At 42.7% G+C, this 16153-nt stretch overlaps 1 protein-coding gene across 9 annotated transcripts in view; it reads left to right on the top strand.

Moving 5' to 3' along the window:
* VRK1 (VRK serine/threonine kinase 1) overlaps positions 1 to 9585 on the top strand; it is a 41087-nt gene extending 31502 nt beyond the window's left edge. Inside the window, exons 12-16 of one of the 9 annotated variants that reach the window (XR_014788459.1) lie at positions 1808 to 1919; positions 2218 to 2299; positions 6525 to 6587; positions 7952 to 8017; positions 9212 to 9508. Coding sequence is in view for 7 of the 9 variants with exons in the window: in XM_084839440.1 (XP_084695566.1) it covers positions 1808 to 1919; positions 2218 to 2299; positions 9212 to 9290 (273 nt within the window). In the remaining 2 variants the exon portion in view is untranslated. Of the gene's footprint in view, positions 1 to 1807; positions 1920 to 2217; positions 2388 to 6524; positions 6588 to 7951; positions 8018 to 9211 lie in introns of those variants that run through there. The other 8 variants (XR_014788463.1, XM_084839448.1, XM_084839462.1 and 5 more) reach the window with 8 other exon arrangements.
* Positions 9586 to 16153: the final 6568 nt, after the last annotated feature.

Raw genomic sequence — 16153 nt, 5'->3', positions numbered from 1 at the left:
ACGTTTGTCAAACTTACCAAAAAAAGCAAGCTAAACTTTAGCAGTTATTTTTATGCTTATGGACTGAGATGTGTTTGTGTGTGTCTGGCAAAACGTATTGGCTTGTCAACATGCATTGCAAAAAGGGGGGAAAGCACACACACTTCCAGTTTATTTTAAAATATTTTTGTCTGCTCTGTGGTTTTTAGAATATGTATAACCTGATGGAACTTTGGTTGAGAAGCTGTTCTTGCTGTGGGGAGGTGGGGGAGAATAATGTGCTGTTGTGTTCTAGCTGTGAAAGATCAGGCTTTTGAGGAAGATTATAGAAACAGAATTTCCTTCAATTGAACCATCTAAAATAAAAATGAATTCTGGTAACAATCAGTACTTGATTAATTTATCGGCCTTTCTGATTGGAATTGGACTTTTGAATTGTGCCTGCCTTTTTAATCTTTGAATCCATTATGTATATTCTTTATTTTAATAATTTAGTTTGTGATAATGGGGCCTTGGTAAATCTGGAATACGTTAGCAAAGGTTGTGGTGGTAGTGGGAGAGACGGTGGCACAGGCAAGGCAGCAGTATGAGAGGCAACGTTCAGGGCTCGGATGCTGTGGCTTCCTCAAATTCTGATCCTTCAGCTGATATCAAGAAAGGCCAATCTGTCTATTTCCAGTTCATGTCATGTTTGCATGTTTTAACCCATAATTCCATTCCAGTTCTGCATTAATTTGCATTTTTAACCCACCCACCCCCGTGCATTTTCTCTCAAAATGCAAACCTACAAGATATTTTGATATGTTTAACCTGGACAGTATCCAGTGGGAGGGTGCTCCACCTCTGCTGGTTCCATTGCGTTCGCAGGAACGGCCATTTGTGCAACGGGGCTTTTGAACATCTTAAAGTAACCCCAGAAAAGAGTGGGAGTAAATCCTTCTGTGGACAATGCTGACCTGCCCCATTGCAGAAAAGAGCGTCTCCGCTCGTTTCAGGTTACTTTGAGAAGCACGAAAACTCAGTTGTGTGAGCAGTTGCTCCTGTGGGTGCCCAGGCACAATCAATGGTACCCACTGACTAGAACTGCATTGCAACATTCAGATAACTGAATGTTATCTGGCGGATAACTAAATTCCAACGTGTGCATTAGTCCAAGAGTGCAGATCAGGGGTAGAATCCAACTAAAGTCCTACTTAGAGTAGACCTACTGAAATGAATGGGACTTAAGTCCAAATCATTTTGGTGGGTCTGCTCTAAGTAGGACTTCAGTTGGATTCTACCCCAGGTCACTTCGTATAGGAATTTGCAAAGATCATATTCCTCACACATCCCTAGCTGATATTGCCTATATATTGTAAAAGTTTTTCTGCAGTTGTGAAGACTACAAATTAAAATTGAAATTGAAAATAAAAGCTGAGCTGCTCAGACAACCCAGAAAGCACATGTTGTCGTTCATGCACAGGGAGCATTCTTGTCTTTGGACACAACCCTCATGTGCTTTAATGAATATCCATTTGGTAAATTGTATCTGATGATTGTAAGCTACAGCCTTGCTCTTGAACAAAGCTCAGCTTTTAAAATGGGTTTGCATAGGAACCTGTTAAAAAATAAAAATAAGATATTGAAGATCATGGTATGTTAATTACGGTAAAATGTTTGGTTTTTTTCTGTTAGGGGCTTTTTGAGTTGGTTACTCACAGAAGGCAAAGGTGGGGAATTTTGATAGAGAAACATAGTAATTTACAATAGTGTATTATTCTGTGATTTAACTTGCCTACGTGCACTTTTCTGTTCTGAATAAAACGTGACTTTTGTTTTGGGGTAATAGACGAAAAGGAAATTAGTTGCTGCGTCAGGGGCAGCCAGTTCTGATGAAGACGATGCTGAAACAGCTATAGATGATGTGAAGACTATCAAAAAAAGGAAACGTGCATCACCTAGTAAGTCAAATGTTCCTGTTAGTATTTGTCACAGATATATCATTGTGGTTGAAAAAATTCAAAGATGTTTAAGTTTTGCAATAAATATGACCATTTTTGTTGGGTAACTTGAAGAAAATAAGATTGTCAGCTATGTGCTGGCAGCAATTGTGAAATATACTTGCTCCTCATCATATAAAACAGGTGACAGTTACTTGATGAAAGTTGGTGGCAGTGCTTCCCTGCCCCTTTCCCCACCATTTATTTTCCTCTCTGTTCTTATTTTTATCCTCCCCTATCTTGTCCAATTCATTGTCAGGAAGTGCTGACTCCCCAGGACCAATTCATCACAGCAGGTTGCAGCCAGAGGCTAGCAGCAGCAGCAGCAGCCATTTACAACAGTGAGTGGAGCTACTTTAAGAAAAGGGAGTTATCCAAATAGACTGAATAATAATCTTGGTTCTATTTTGGCATAATTGGTAGCTTATGAAGAGCACATGCACATCAGCAGGACTGTTGAAAGCAAGGATTTCAGCCCTGTTACCTGAGATCCTTTGAGCAGGAAGTGCCAGGGATTAGAGTCTTGACCTGCACACATTCTTTGCCAATGAGTTACAACCTGTCCCGAAGAGAAGGGCAATGGGACAGATGGTACTTATTCCAAGTGAGGTGTCTCCTGTGGCTAAAACTTACAGGACCTGACTCATACCTAGTCTATTACTCCATCTAGCCTAGCACTTTCTACTCTAGACAGTGGATAAAATCCAATGGTTTGTTTGATTTTAATGTTGAAATTGATTATTTAGTTGAACTTTATACTGAGCTTCTCTACAGTTAAAGTTTATTTTATTACAAACATGTTAAAAGAAAAACCTAAAATTAAAAATGAATCCATGACTTTATGGGGATGAGAAGGCTAGAACTAGGGCCGAGTCAAAGTCTGAGTTGTCCGAGGTTTTACTTAAATTGGTGGAAATCTCAGTTGCTGTCATTTTTCCACCTCAGAATGCCCCTGGAACGATGATGCCATGTTGTGACGTACCATCGCTCCTGGGGCCACATGTGGAGCAAACATTTCATGTACAGGCTGGTGGTGATTCTCCCCTGGTATTCTACTCCCCCCCCCCTTTGTTAAACCAAAAATCAGCTATTGTAGGTCTGCACAATGTAAGACTATGGGCCAGTGGGGTCCCCCTCCCTATTTGTGACTTCTTGTGGAATACCAAATAACCTCTGTGTTTGGGCTTCTCCCACTTTTGGGGGGGGCGGCGGGGCATCCTAAGGCCCACCAAAGCAATCAAAATTGGGACATTGACGGCAGAATCCTTACATTGGTGTCTACATTGCTCCTCTTCTCTAGATTTATAGGTGTATGATAAATCTGGGACAAGTTAACATAAGAAGAGGCCTGCTGGATCAGACCAAAGGCCTATCTAGTTCAGCATTCTGTTCACACTAGATGCCTATGGGAAGCCCTCAAGCAGGACATAAGCACAACAGCACCCTCTCACTCCTATTTTCCAGTAATTAGTATTTAGAGGCATGCTGCCTCTGATACTGGAGGTAATTTCTAGCCCCATCATCACTAGTAGCCATTGATAGCCTTATCCTCCATGAGATTTTTTTCAAACCTATGCCAGCCAGAACTATGCTGCATGGCCCACCTTTGCCTAATGCCAACTTGATGTTACAGAAGCATGATCCATGTGTTGCAATCTCAGTTGTGTCAATTTAACATAAAGCAGGGTAGAGGGAGTATGGATGGAGTGAGTAGATGCTGAACCATTATGTACACAGAAAAACACAAACACATTATCTCACACTGTCTTGCCCTCCCATCCCTCACTTCAGTCATGTTTGTTGTTATTTTTTAACCAGAGATTGCTTCCAGTCTCGGAGCCCCCTAGGAAAAAAAGTGGCTGGAGAATAGTGGATTTAGCAGGAAAGCATAGGGAAGGGTGACAGTACTCCACTCCACTCTCCCCATGCTCTGCTTTAAATGGCCACCCCACCACTCCTGCTTTATGAGAAATTGGCATGATATGTGTGCCACTGTAATGTTTAATCCAGCCTTGAAGATACCCTCAATGCGTGAGTTGCTGGAAGAGTGAAATTCTTGTATTTTTTTGCTTCAGAAATTTGCAAGGCAAAGGAGAGAAAGAAGGAGGGGATAGAAACAGATAAAAAAAAAGAATTGAAAGGGCAGAAACCAAGAGATGAGGTGCAGAGAGAAGAGAGAGTGTGCTATGGAGTAGAAAGAGAAAAGGAGAGAGCATTAACAGGAAGAGGTTCAGAGAATTCTATGCAGTGGTGCAGAGAGAAGAAAGTGCAGGCTATGGGTTGAAGAGAGAGAAAGGGGCTAACAGTGGGCAGAAATGGAAACTTTGCATTAAATATGGTATCACATATGCCAGTTTTGCGCCCTCCAGATGTGTTGGCCTACAACTCCCATTATCACCCGTCCCATTATTGACCATGCTGGCTGGGGATGTTGGGAGTTGTAGTCCGACACATTCAGAGGCATCAGGTTGGGGAAGACTGATATGAACAATGCTCTCAAGAGTTGGCTGTTTTTTCCCCATATTTATCACTTGAACTTCACTATGTTAAAAATTTCACTGCCATTTTGTAGGCTGTCCTTAGTGTTATGCGATCCTTTTGTAGTTTTCATGCGTTGGTTTATGCTTTGAAATCAACTGCAAATTGATCTTGTATGAACTGATTTCCTAGTCATAAATCTAGTGACAAACCAGTATATCTCAATCCAGATGTTTTGGATATCCCTCTGTTATTTCCCTTCCATTATGAAAATTGAGCATTTCATATATATTCTCTTTAAAAACCTTTATGGTGACCAGTTCCGGACTCAGGGAAGGACATTGCTTCTTATGCCATATTTCAGCCTTCCCCACCCAACCTGGTGCCCTCCAGATGCACTGGACTACAACTCCCATAATTCCCAGCCAGCAGCCATGAGAGAACAGTTTGGATGGGAGGAGGGAGTTTCCCAGTCCAGATTCAACTTGGTTACCCCTATTGACATGATGTACATTACTTAAAACCCCAATAGATCTTTGCGGCTTGCTTCTCTACGTAACTGATGCTGATTCTTTGCTAACATGTAATGTTCATCCATGCTTGGAGCTGGTCTTTTCTTAGCTGGAGCTGTTGCCCAGCACTGAAGTCAAACTTGCAGGTGTGCAAGTTTCAGGTCACTGAACACACCTTCTCTTTGTTCCATGCTGCTCTTTAAGTCTGAATTGAGTTCTCAGTGTCCAAGGCCTCTAATTTATTATGAACCTTCATTCAGAAACCACACAGGCTATCTCATGTGTTCCTTCCAATTAAACTGTTGCCTAACCTGTCAGTGCAGGACTTTCAAGTCAAGGTATTATGATGTATACTTTTCATGATGTTTTCTCCAGCAAACAGTTTTGCAGTTTTGGTTTCTTTTGTGTTACCAGTAACAACCACACTATTTGATGTTGAGAGTCGGTCTTGGTGCCCCATCTCCTGCTTTTGACTCTTTTGGAAATGGCTGTTGTCACCCCACCCCACCCCGATTAGAGTTTGGGAATTTAATTATACAAAGTGGGACCTGCAATACAATGTTGCATTGTGAGGTACTCTTGTCCAGTGAGCCAGCCAATCAGTGCTGCCCTCTTCTAAACTACTCCATTCCATTTCTCCTCCCTGTTTTCCATTCCTTCCCCAGATAGTAAGTCTGTGTTCTATGCCCACTGCGTATGTTCAGTCTTCATTGGGCTGTTCTGGGTTTCTTCCCCCACCCCCAGGTTTTTGCTTTCTACAGAAGGGAGTTTTCTACAAAATTTCCCCCATGTTCTTGTGCATGGATGATCAGCACTCAGAAATTGAGTTTGCTCTTAGCATATAGCAGGGGTGTCAAACTGCAATCCGCAGGCCAAGTGTGACCTATCTAGGGTCCCAGTCTGGCCCTCTGGGGTAACCCAGATGTCCACGGCCCTTCCCCTGGCTACACCTTCTTTCATCCAATCACCATTTGTTTTGTGGTTTCCTGGCTTTCGTGCAGTTTTTTTTCCCATTCTAAAAGGTTGAGGTGCCTCTCCTAAGGCTTAGTTACTGTGAGTAAGAGCCTTAAGCCAAAATATGCTGGTATTTGGCCCTGCCCCTTTTGCCTGTGACCCCATCCACCACTGGAATGAAGCCCCAGAGAGCATCTGTGAAATTAAATTTAGCTCTTGGGCTGAAAGAGGTTCAACACCCCTGGTACATAAGATGAGGTAGAAGCTTGACTTTGTGAGCTTGACCTCCTACAACAGTGCAAGCTTTTGACTTTCAATACCCCATCTTTTGTGTGTCTTCAATAGATAAGGTGCTAGAGATATTAAGCCACAAAGTCCTAGTCAACACAACCTGGGTGCTTGTTTGCGTCCCTGTCTGTGTTTTTATATTAAGAGACACTGAGAGTTGTTTCAGAGGTCTTTTCCTTTCTATGTCACTTTTAGAAATTTAAAAGGGCCCAAAGTCCTTTGTTTTGCTTGCCCAGCTTGGGGCAAAATTAGATACAAGGGTGAGAGACGAGAGTAGCAGATAACTGTCTGCCATCTTTACTTGCTGTTAATTTCACATGGCTCTCGCTTGCAGTCAGATTTGTGTCCTGAAATCTCTTGGAGCGCACAGATCAGATCTGACCTGACAACAGGAAAGGTGAGAGACCTGTGTGGTTTTAAAGTGATATAGACACTGAGATATTAGTGAAAACAATGAATGCAAGAATTATTTATGCTCCTGCTTTATTTATTTATTTATTTATTTATTTATTTGTGGGATTATTGCTCTGTGCCATGGCAATTGTGCCATGGGGTTCCACAGGGCTCTATTTTATCCCCTATGCTGTTTAACATCTACATGAAACCGCTGGGGGAGGTTATCCGGAGGTGTGGGCTGAGGTGCCATCAATATGCAGATGACACCCAGCTCTACCTCTCTTTCTCATCAAAACCAGGTGAGGCAGTGGCTGTTCTGAATCAGTGCCTGGGCATGGTAATGGACTGGATGAGGGCTAATAAACTGAAACTCAATCCAGACAAGACGGAGGTACTGTTAGTGGGTGGTTCGTCTGCCCGGCTAGGTGATATTCAACCTGTTCTGGAGGGGGTTGCACTCCCCCTAAAGGATCAGGTTCGTAGTTTGGGGGTGCTCTTGGATCCAGAACTGTCACTTGAGGCACAGATGAACCCAGTGGCACGGAGCACTTTTTATCAGCTTAGGCTGGTATACCAACTACGCCCTTATCTGGACAGAGATAGCCTAGCTACAGTTATCCATGCTCTGATAACTTCGCGTCTGGATTACTGCAATGCGTTATACGTGGGGCTGCCTTTGAAAACGGTCCGGAAACTTCAACTGGTCCAAAATAGGGCAGCAAGATTGTTAACAGGGACTGGCCTGCGAGCTCATATTACGCCAGTACTTTTCCAGCTGCACTGGCTGCCAGTCCATTTCCGGGCCCGATTCAAAGTGCTGGTGTTAACATTCAAAGCCCTTAACGGCTTGGGGCCAGGTTCCCTGAAGGATCGCCTCCTCCCATATGTGCCTGCCCGGACCTCAAGATCATCATCAGCGGCCCTTCTCCGTGAGCCCCTGCCAAAGGAAGTGAAGCGGGTGGCTACTAGGAGGAGGGCTTTTTCTGTTGTGGCACCCCGGCTCTGGAATGAGCTCCCTAGTGAGGTTCGCCTGGCGCCTACATTGTACTCCTTTCGGCGCCAGGTGAAGACCTTTTTGTTTTCCCAGGCATTTTAGCATTTTAGCTTTCTAAATTGTTATCTTTGCTGTTTTAAATCTGTATTTTAAACTCCTGTACTGCTGCTAGGTTTTATTGTGGTTGTATTGTTATATTGTGGTTTTAATGTTCTGTATATTTTAAATTGTTTTATTGTGTGCTCCTTGATTTTAATTTTTGTGAACCGCCCAGAGAGCTTCGGCTATTGGGCGGTATAGAAATGAAATAAATAAATAAATAAATAAGTAATTTTATTGCATTTATATCCTGCCTTTTTTCCTCTTGCAAGGAACCCAAGGTGGCTTACATTATCCTCCTCCTCTCCATTTTAGCCTCACAACAACAACCCTGTGAGGTAGGTTGGGCTGAGAGTCTGTGACTGGCCCAGAGTCACTCAGTGAGGTTCCATGGCCGAGTGGGGACTAGAACCCGGATCGCCCAGCTCCCAGTCCAACACTCTCACCACTATACCACACTGACTCACCACACTGGCTCACCACACTGGCTTTACCCACTAATGTACTCTCTGAATCACCCATTACTTTGACACAAATGTTTTTCTCTGCTTAAGATCTTGCAGAGAAATTTATACATGTGTAAGGGGATACCTAGGATTCTTTGTAGTTAAATCAAGCAGCAAGCACCTCTTCTCTCCCTGCCCCATCCACAAGTGAAATTTCAAAACGGGGTCGTTGTTTTTTGGAGTAGTCCTGAGGGCAGAAGATGAGTAGCTGGGACTGTGGGGATGCTACAACAAGAAAAAAAACCTGTGTGTGTGCATATGGATATGTGCATGCGTGCAGAACTTGGGCTGGGACTTAAGAGAAGAGGGGAGGATGAAGAACCTCCACCACTGCTTCTGCATTCATCACCCTTAGCCCAGGGGTCCGTACCTCAGGCCTGGGGGCCAAATCCTGCCCTCTGAGGTTCTCTGAAAGGCCACACCCCTTTCCCCTGGTTTCCTGGCTTTTGTACAGGTGTTTCTCCATTCTAAAAGGTTGAAAAGCCTCTCCTAAGGTTTAGTTACCGACAGTAAGAGCTTCTAAGCTAAAATATGCTTTATTTTTGCCCTTGCTGCTTTGGCTTTTGGCCATGCCCAGCACTGGAATGCAGCCTCCAAGAGCTTCTCCAAAATGGAATTTGGCCCTTGTGTGGAAAGAGGTTCAATATCCCTGCCTTAATCCATATGTACACACGGGGGAACACTCCTTACAATAATCTTGATGTTGGTGGGGCGGGGGTGTCAGATAAAAATATATAGCTGGGTAGATATTGCCTATAGGCTGGCTATTCGCAGTCCCTATCAAACTATAGTTTATATAGCTTGGAAGGCTATATACTTCTATGAATTTTATTACTACAAATTAGTTTTATGAGACTCAAGAGTGTCCTAAAGCGGGTGTGAGAGTGATTATTTTTTTTAATGTGGGATGTAAATCATCGGAAAATTCATGTGAATGTGTGAATATAGAATGTTTTGATTGTATTCTGACCATCACTTTGTGATCAGTATTTCTAATGGATGAATTATTTTTATTCTCAACTGTAGAGAAAGGCCCCACGAAACCCAAATCACAGAAGAATTCTCTGAAAGCCGAGACAAACCTGAAAGTGAGGAAGAGAAGTGAGAAGTAGAAGAGCCAGAATAATGTGTGCCTGTGGCTTTTAATAGGTATTTTTGTTTGGTTTATTTGCAATAATAGAGGGGTATTTTCCCTTTGTATGTATGTAATCTATAGCCCGTTGCAAGACCGTGTTGCATTGTGTAGCTGGGCTTGAAAGAATAAATATTTTAAGTCTTGTGTACAGAATGTACAGTTTAATAAAAATACATTTCAAAATTCTTAAATGGCTCTTTTTGCACATTCTTTTGCAGCTGTTCCATTTCTATTTAACTTGAATAAAAATAAATATTTTATTCTCACATCTGTTTAAATGAAATCACCTGAGGCTGAAGTTGAAGCATGCTTGAATGCAAGTTGTGTTGGAATCTGTCTGATTTATGACCAAGTTAAATGTGCTCATGATTGGGCTATGACTGCAGTTCCCAGCTAAAGAAAGACTAGTCCAGTTCATTTTTTTACTTAAGATATTTCTATGCCTCCCTTCATTAAAAACAAAAATGATAAAAACAATAAGGGCGTAATCCTATGGGGATAGTGGGCAGCCTTTGAACTCGGAGGTGACCGACCAGCAGAGGACTGAAGGGATCCTCTCCTCTGCGCTCTGGCTGCCCTGCATTTGTGGTTAGACAGCTGATTTCGGCTGTCTAACCAGAGTGCCGTGGGAGGGGGGAGGCCAGATGGCTCATAGAAGCATCACAAAGGTGCTTCTGTGGTCCCCTCCCCACCCGCAGGGATGCCCCGTTTTCGGCTGCTCTTATGAGCACAGTGCCAGGGACAACCCCCCCCCCCCTTTTACAAGGGGGAGGGGATGGGGAGTTGGATTTCTGGGAACTGAGCTTGGAGCATGGGCTCCGAGCTTGGTTCCCAGAAACCTTAATTCAGGTTCCTGATCATGGGAAAAGGGGGAACTTTCTTAATTGCAATTGGGTGTCAAAAACCCAATTCTACTGCAGATTAGCCAGACATCCAGATCTACTTTCTACCCATTCCAGGTACAATGTGCTATTTGTTTAAGAATACTCTGTTTTTCTGGTCCTGGATGTGTACCCCCCCATGGCAAGGAACATAACATTAAAAAACAATCATAACCTCACTAAAATCAAGTGGAATAGTCATAGATTAAAAACAAATTACAACTAGGTGATAAGTCTACATCCTAATTCTTTGCTCCATGAAATGAAAGGTGTTTTCCTGCGAACTGAAGCTCCTTCCATTCAGTGAGTGAAAGGTAGTATTTCTTTTAATAATCATTAATTTAAGAGGGAAAAGCTGAAAGAGTTCAAAAACCTCAGTCTGATCTTTTCTTCACATGTTTCTAATTAGCACTTCTTTGCATTCTTTATTTTGCTCAAGTACTTAAGAGTGCATTTCAGAGTGCAATCCTCTGCATGTTTAAAACAGAAAAAAAGTCCTGCAATTCCCAGCATGCCCAAGCCAGCATGGCTGGCTAGCATATGCAGGGAGTTGTAGGATGTTTTTCTGTCCAAACATGCATGGAATGGCATCTTTAATTAAATAAGGATGCAATTTTGTAATAGTGCAAAATTATTTCACTTGCCATAAGTGAAATAAGAGTTAACAAATGATATTTTTGAAAAAACACAAACCAAGCAACTTGTTCATAATTTCAGGTTTTCCATGTGTCCATACAAAATGAACATGACTGGAGCATAAAACAAATGTTACGTATTGTATTTATTTCATTTCTATACTGCCCAATAGCCGAAGCTCTCTGGGCAGTTCACAAAAATTAAAAACACAAAGTGCAGAATAAAACAATATAAAGTATGAAAGCTTAAAACCACAATAACATTGCTGTTATTTATTATGCAAACATGTATTAAAATTACTGTTTTGTACACATTTTAAGCAAACCTTCCTATGTTGTGGCTATTAACAAAGTGTGAGGGAAGACCGACCAGGAAAGAGATCTTGGGGTTGTGGACAGCTCAATGAAGATGTCAATCCAGTGTGCAGCCGCTGTTAAAAAGGCAAACTCCATGTTAGGCATAATTAGAAAAGGAATTGAGAATAAAACTGACAATATCATGCTGCCTCTATACAAAGCTATGGTGCGGCCGCACTTGGAATATTGTGTACAGTTCTGGTCATTGCACCTAAAAAAAGATATTGTGGAGCTGGAAAAGGTGCAGAAAAGGGCGACTAAAATGATCAAGGGGCTGGAGCATCTCCCCTATGAGAGAAGGTTACAACAGCTGGGATTGTTTAGCTTGGAAAAAAGGAGGGTAAGGGGAGACAGGATAGAGGTCTACAAAATTATGCATGGTGTGGAGACTGGATGGGGAGACATTTTTCTCCCCCTCTCAAAATACTAGAACCTGGGGTCATCCTATGAAGCTGATTGGTGGGAGATTCAGGACACATAAAAGGACGTAGTTCTTCACACAGCACATAGTTAAACTATAATTTGCTACCACAGGATATAGTGATGGCCACCAATTTCGATGGCTTTAAAAGAGGAAATTCCTCTTTTAAAGGAAAAATTCCTGGAGGAAAAAGCTATCAATGGCTACTAGTCTTGATGGCTATGTGCTACCTCCAGTACCCAAGGCAGTGAGCCTGTGTATACCAGTTACTGGGGAACATGGGCGGGATGGTGCTGTTGTGTTCATGCCCTGCTTGTGGTTCCTGGTGAACAGCTGGTCGGCCACTGTGTGAACAGAATGCTGGACTAGATAGACCTTTGGTCTGATCTAGCATGGCTCTTACATTCTAAGAACAGGAGGATTTAGATGATGCTTTAAAAAATGTAATGTGTTGACAGGAGAGCTATGCTTGATTAGACTAAAGGACTATCTAGTCCAGCTTTCTGTTCCCATAGTGACCAACCAGCTGTGGAAACCACAAGCAGGACAGCACCCTCCCACCCGTGTTCCCCAGCAACTGGTGTACATAGGCATCCTGCCTCTGGTACTGGAGGTAGCACATAGCCATCAAGCCTAGTACCCATTAATAGTCTTCTCCAGGAATTTGTCTAGCCCCCTTTTAAAGCCATCCAAGTTGGTGGCCATCCCTATATCTTGTGGAAATAAATTCTATAGTCTAACTATGCACTGTGTGAAGTACTTTCTTCCTTGTATCTTTCCTAAATCACCTACCATTAAGGTACATTTGAGAACCCCAGGTTCTATTATTATGAGAGAGAGAAAAATACCTCCTCCCTATCCAACTCCACACCATGCATAATTTTGCACTTCTCCATCATGTCTCCCCTTAAGCTAAACAGCCCCAGCTGTTGTAACCTTTCCTTGTAGGGGAGTTGCTTCAGCCCCTTAATCATTTTAATTGCCCTTTTTTTCCCCAATTCTACAAGGTCCTTTCTTAGGTGTGGTGACCAGAACTGTACATAGTATTCCAAGTCTGGTCATACCATAAATATGTATAAGGGCAGTATGATATTGGCAGTTTTATTTTTGGTTCCAAATTATGCCCAACATGGAATTTACCTTTTTCACAGCAGCTGCAGATTGTGTTGACATGTTCATTGAGCTGTCCCACCACAACTCGGAGATCTCTTTCTTGGTCAGTCACTGCTAGCTCAGGTCCCATCAGCATATGCATGAAGTTGGGCTTTTTTGCTCCAATGCGTGTCACTTTACACTTGCTATGTTGAACCACATTTGCCATTTTTATGCCAGATTGGAGATACTCCTTTGGAGCTCTTTGCAATCCATTTTTGTTTTAACCATCCTGAATGATTTGGTGTCATCAGCAAACTTGGTGACCTCACTGTTCACTCCTAATTTCAGATCATTTATGAACAAGTAGCAATTTCCATGGCTTTAAGCATGATGTGCTGTGTGAAGAAGTACTTACTTTTATCTATACTTCATATCCCACCATTTAAACATCATGGAGAGGTTCTAATACTATGACCGAGGAAGAAAAACTACTCACTTTCTCCACACAATTGTATACACCTCTATCATGTCCTCCTGTTTTCTAAGCTAAACATTCCCCAAAGTTGTAATCTTTTCTCATAGACCCTTGACCCCCCAACCCCTTAATCATTTCAGTTGCCCTTTTCTCTAGCTCTCTGATACCCTTTTCAAGTGGGGCCAGACAGAGCAGCCCAGTTTTGTTCTAGAAGCAAAAGGCAAGATTTTTTTTTTTTTTTAGTAAACTTTGCATTTCGTTCCTTATTTAAAAGCAAAGCTCACCATCCAATGTTAACGTGAAATATAATAAGAGAAGTAGAGCATTCTGAGCATTTTTTTCACCTGTGCTGACCAGTGCTCTATTTCTAAGCAAAGGTTTTCAAGAACACTCAGCTGATCTGTGCCTACAATAGGGATTGATCAGTTTATTTCTGGTCCTTGTCCCATTTGAATGAGATCGCCCATAAATCCATCTCATTTCCACATTACTCTGTGTTCTTTGTTTAAAAAAAAAAAAATCACATAACCCTATATGGTTCCGTCCCAGCCTATCTTAAGGAGCGCCTCCAGCAGCACCAGACAGGCCGCTTAACATGATCAGCCTCGGATGGCCTTCTCTCTGTCCCATCAGCCAGGACAGCCAGACTGGTGGGGACGAGGGAGAGGGCCTTTTCTGTAGTGGCACCCATTCTGTCGAACTCTCTCCCTAGGGAACTCCGTCATGCCCCCTCTTTAATGAGCTTCCATCGTGCATTAAAAACGTTGTTGTTCAGGCAGGCATTTGGGGTGGGTTAGGGTATTTTAGATCCCTTCATGGATCACTGCCTTGTTGTGGCGAAGGGGCTTGCGTAACTCAGTGAAGCCATAAGCTATGCCGTGCAGGGCCACCCAAGACGGACAGGTCATGGCAGAGAGTTCTGACAAAATGTGGTCCACTGGAGAAGGAAATGGCAACCCACTCCAGGATTCTTGCCAAGAAAACCCCATGGAACGTATCATAAGGCTAAAAGATACGACGCCGGAAGATGAGCCCCTCAGGTCGGAAGGTGTCCAATATACTACTGGGGAAGAGCAGAGGGTATTTCCAAGTAGCGCCAGAAAGAGTGAAGCGGCTGGGCCAAAGCCGAAAGGACACTCAGCTGTGGATGTGTCTGGTGGTAAAAAGAAAATCCGATGCTGTAAAGAACAATATTGTTTAGGAACCTGGAATGTCAGATCAATTAATCAAGGTAAGCTGGAGGGGGTCAAACATGAGATGGCAAGATTGAACATGGACATCTTGGGAATCAGCGAACTAAAATGGACAGGCATGGGCGAATTTAATTCAGGTGAACATCATATCTACTATTGTGGGCAAGAATCCCTTAGAAGAAATGGAGTAGCACTCATAGTCAACAAAAGGGTGGGAAAAGCAGTCCTGGGGTACAATCTTAAAAATGATAGAATGATCTCAGTACGAATCCAAGGCAACCCATTCAACATCACAGTAATTCAAGTCTATGCCCCAACCACTGAGGCCGAAGAAGCTGAGGTTGATCGGTTCTATGAAGACCGACAACACCTTCTAGAACTAACACCAAAAAAAGATGTCCTCTTCCTCATAGGGGATTGGAATGCTAAAGTAGGAAGTCAAGAAATCACCAGGATAACAGGCAGGCATGGCCTTGGTGTACAAAATGAAGCAGGACAAAAGCTAATAGAGTTTTGCCAAGAGAACACGCTGATCATAGCAAACACTCTTTTCCAACAGCACAAGAGACGACTCTACACATGGACATCACCAGATGGTCAGTATCGAAATCAGATTGATTATGTCCTTTGCAGCCAAAGATGGAGAAGCTCTATACAGTCAGTCAAAACAAGACCTGGAGCTGACTGTGGCTCAGATCAGGAGCTGCTTCTTGCAAAATTTCGGCTTAAATGGAAGAACGTAGGGAAAACCACTAAACCATTCAGGTATGACCTCAATCATATCCCTTATGAATATACAGTGGAGGTGAGGAATAGATTTCAGGGATTAGACCTGATAGAGTGCCTGAGTAACTATGGACGGAGGTCCGTAACGTTGTTCAGGAGGCAGCAACTCAATCCATCCCAAAGAAAAAGAAATGCAAGAAAGCAAAGTGGCTGTCTGATGAGGCTTTACAAGTAGCTGAGTAAAGAAGGGAAGCGAAAAGCAAGGGAGAAAGGGGAAGATATATCCAACTGAATGCAGAGTTCCAGAGAATAGCAAGGAGAGACAAGAAGGCCTTCTTAAATGAACAATGCAAAGAAATCGAAGAAAACAACAGAATGGGAAAGACTAGAGATCTCTTCAAGAAAATCGGAGATCTCAAGGGAATGTTTTGTGCAAAGACGGGCATGATAAAAGACAAAGAAGGCAGGGACCTAACAGATGCAGATGAGATTAAGAAGAGGTGGCAAGAATACACAGAAGAACTGTACAGGAAAGATCTGAATGTCCCTGATAGCCATGATAGTGTGGTCACTGAACTTGAGCCGGACATCCTCGAGAGTGAAGTCAAGTGGGCCTTAGGAAGCATTAGTAACAACAAAGCTAGCGGAGATGACAGTATTCCAGCCGAGCTATTTAAAATCCTAAAAGATTTTAAAAGATGCTGTTAAAGTGCTGCACTCAATATGCCAACAAATTTGGAACACTCAACAATGGCCGCAAGACTGGAAAAAGTCAGTTTACATTCCAATTCCAAAGAAGGGCAACGCCAAAGAGTGTTCAAACTACCGCACAATTGCGCTCATTTCACATGCCAGCAAGGTGATGCTCAAAATCCTACAAGCTAGGCTTCAGCAGTATGCGAACCGAGAACTACCGGAAGTACAAGCTGGGTTTCGAAGAGACAGAGGAACTAGAGATCAAATCGCCAACATTCGCTGGATGATGGAGAAAGCAAGAGAATTCCAGAAAAACGTCTATTTCTGCTTCACTTACTATGCTAAAGCCTTTGA

This window comes from Heloderma suspectum, chromosome 1, assembly GCF_057233095.1.
Source record: "Heloderma suspectum isolate Gila_16-S chromosome 1, 16-S_ref, whole genome shotgun sequence".
Classification (NCBI taxonomy): Eukaryota; Metazoa; Chordata; class Lepidosauria; order Squamata; family Helodermatidae; genus Heloderma; species Heloderma suspectum.
The sequence above is the reverse complement of the archived record's forward strand: the minus strand, read 5'-3'. Positions and strand labels throughout refer to the sequence as shown.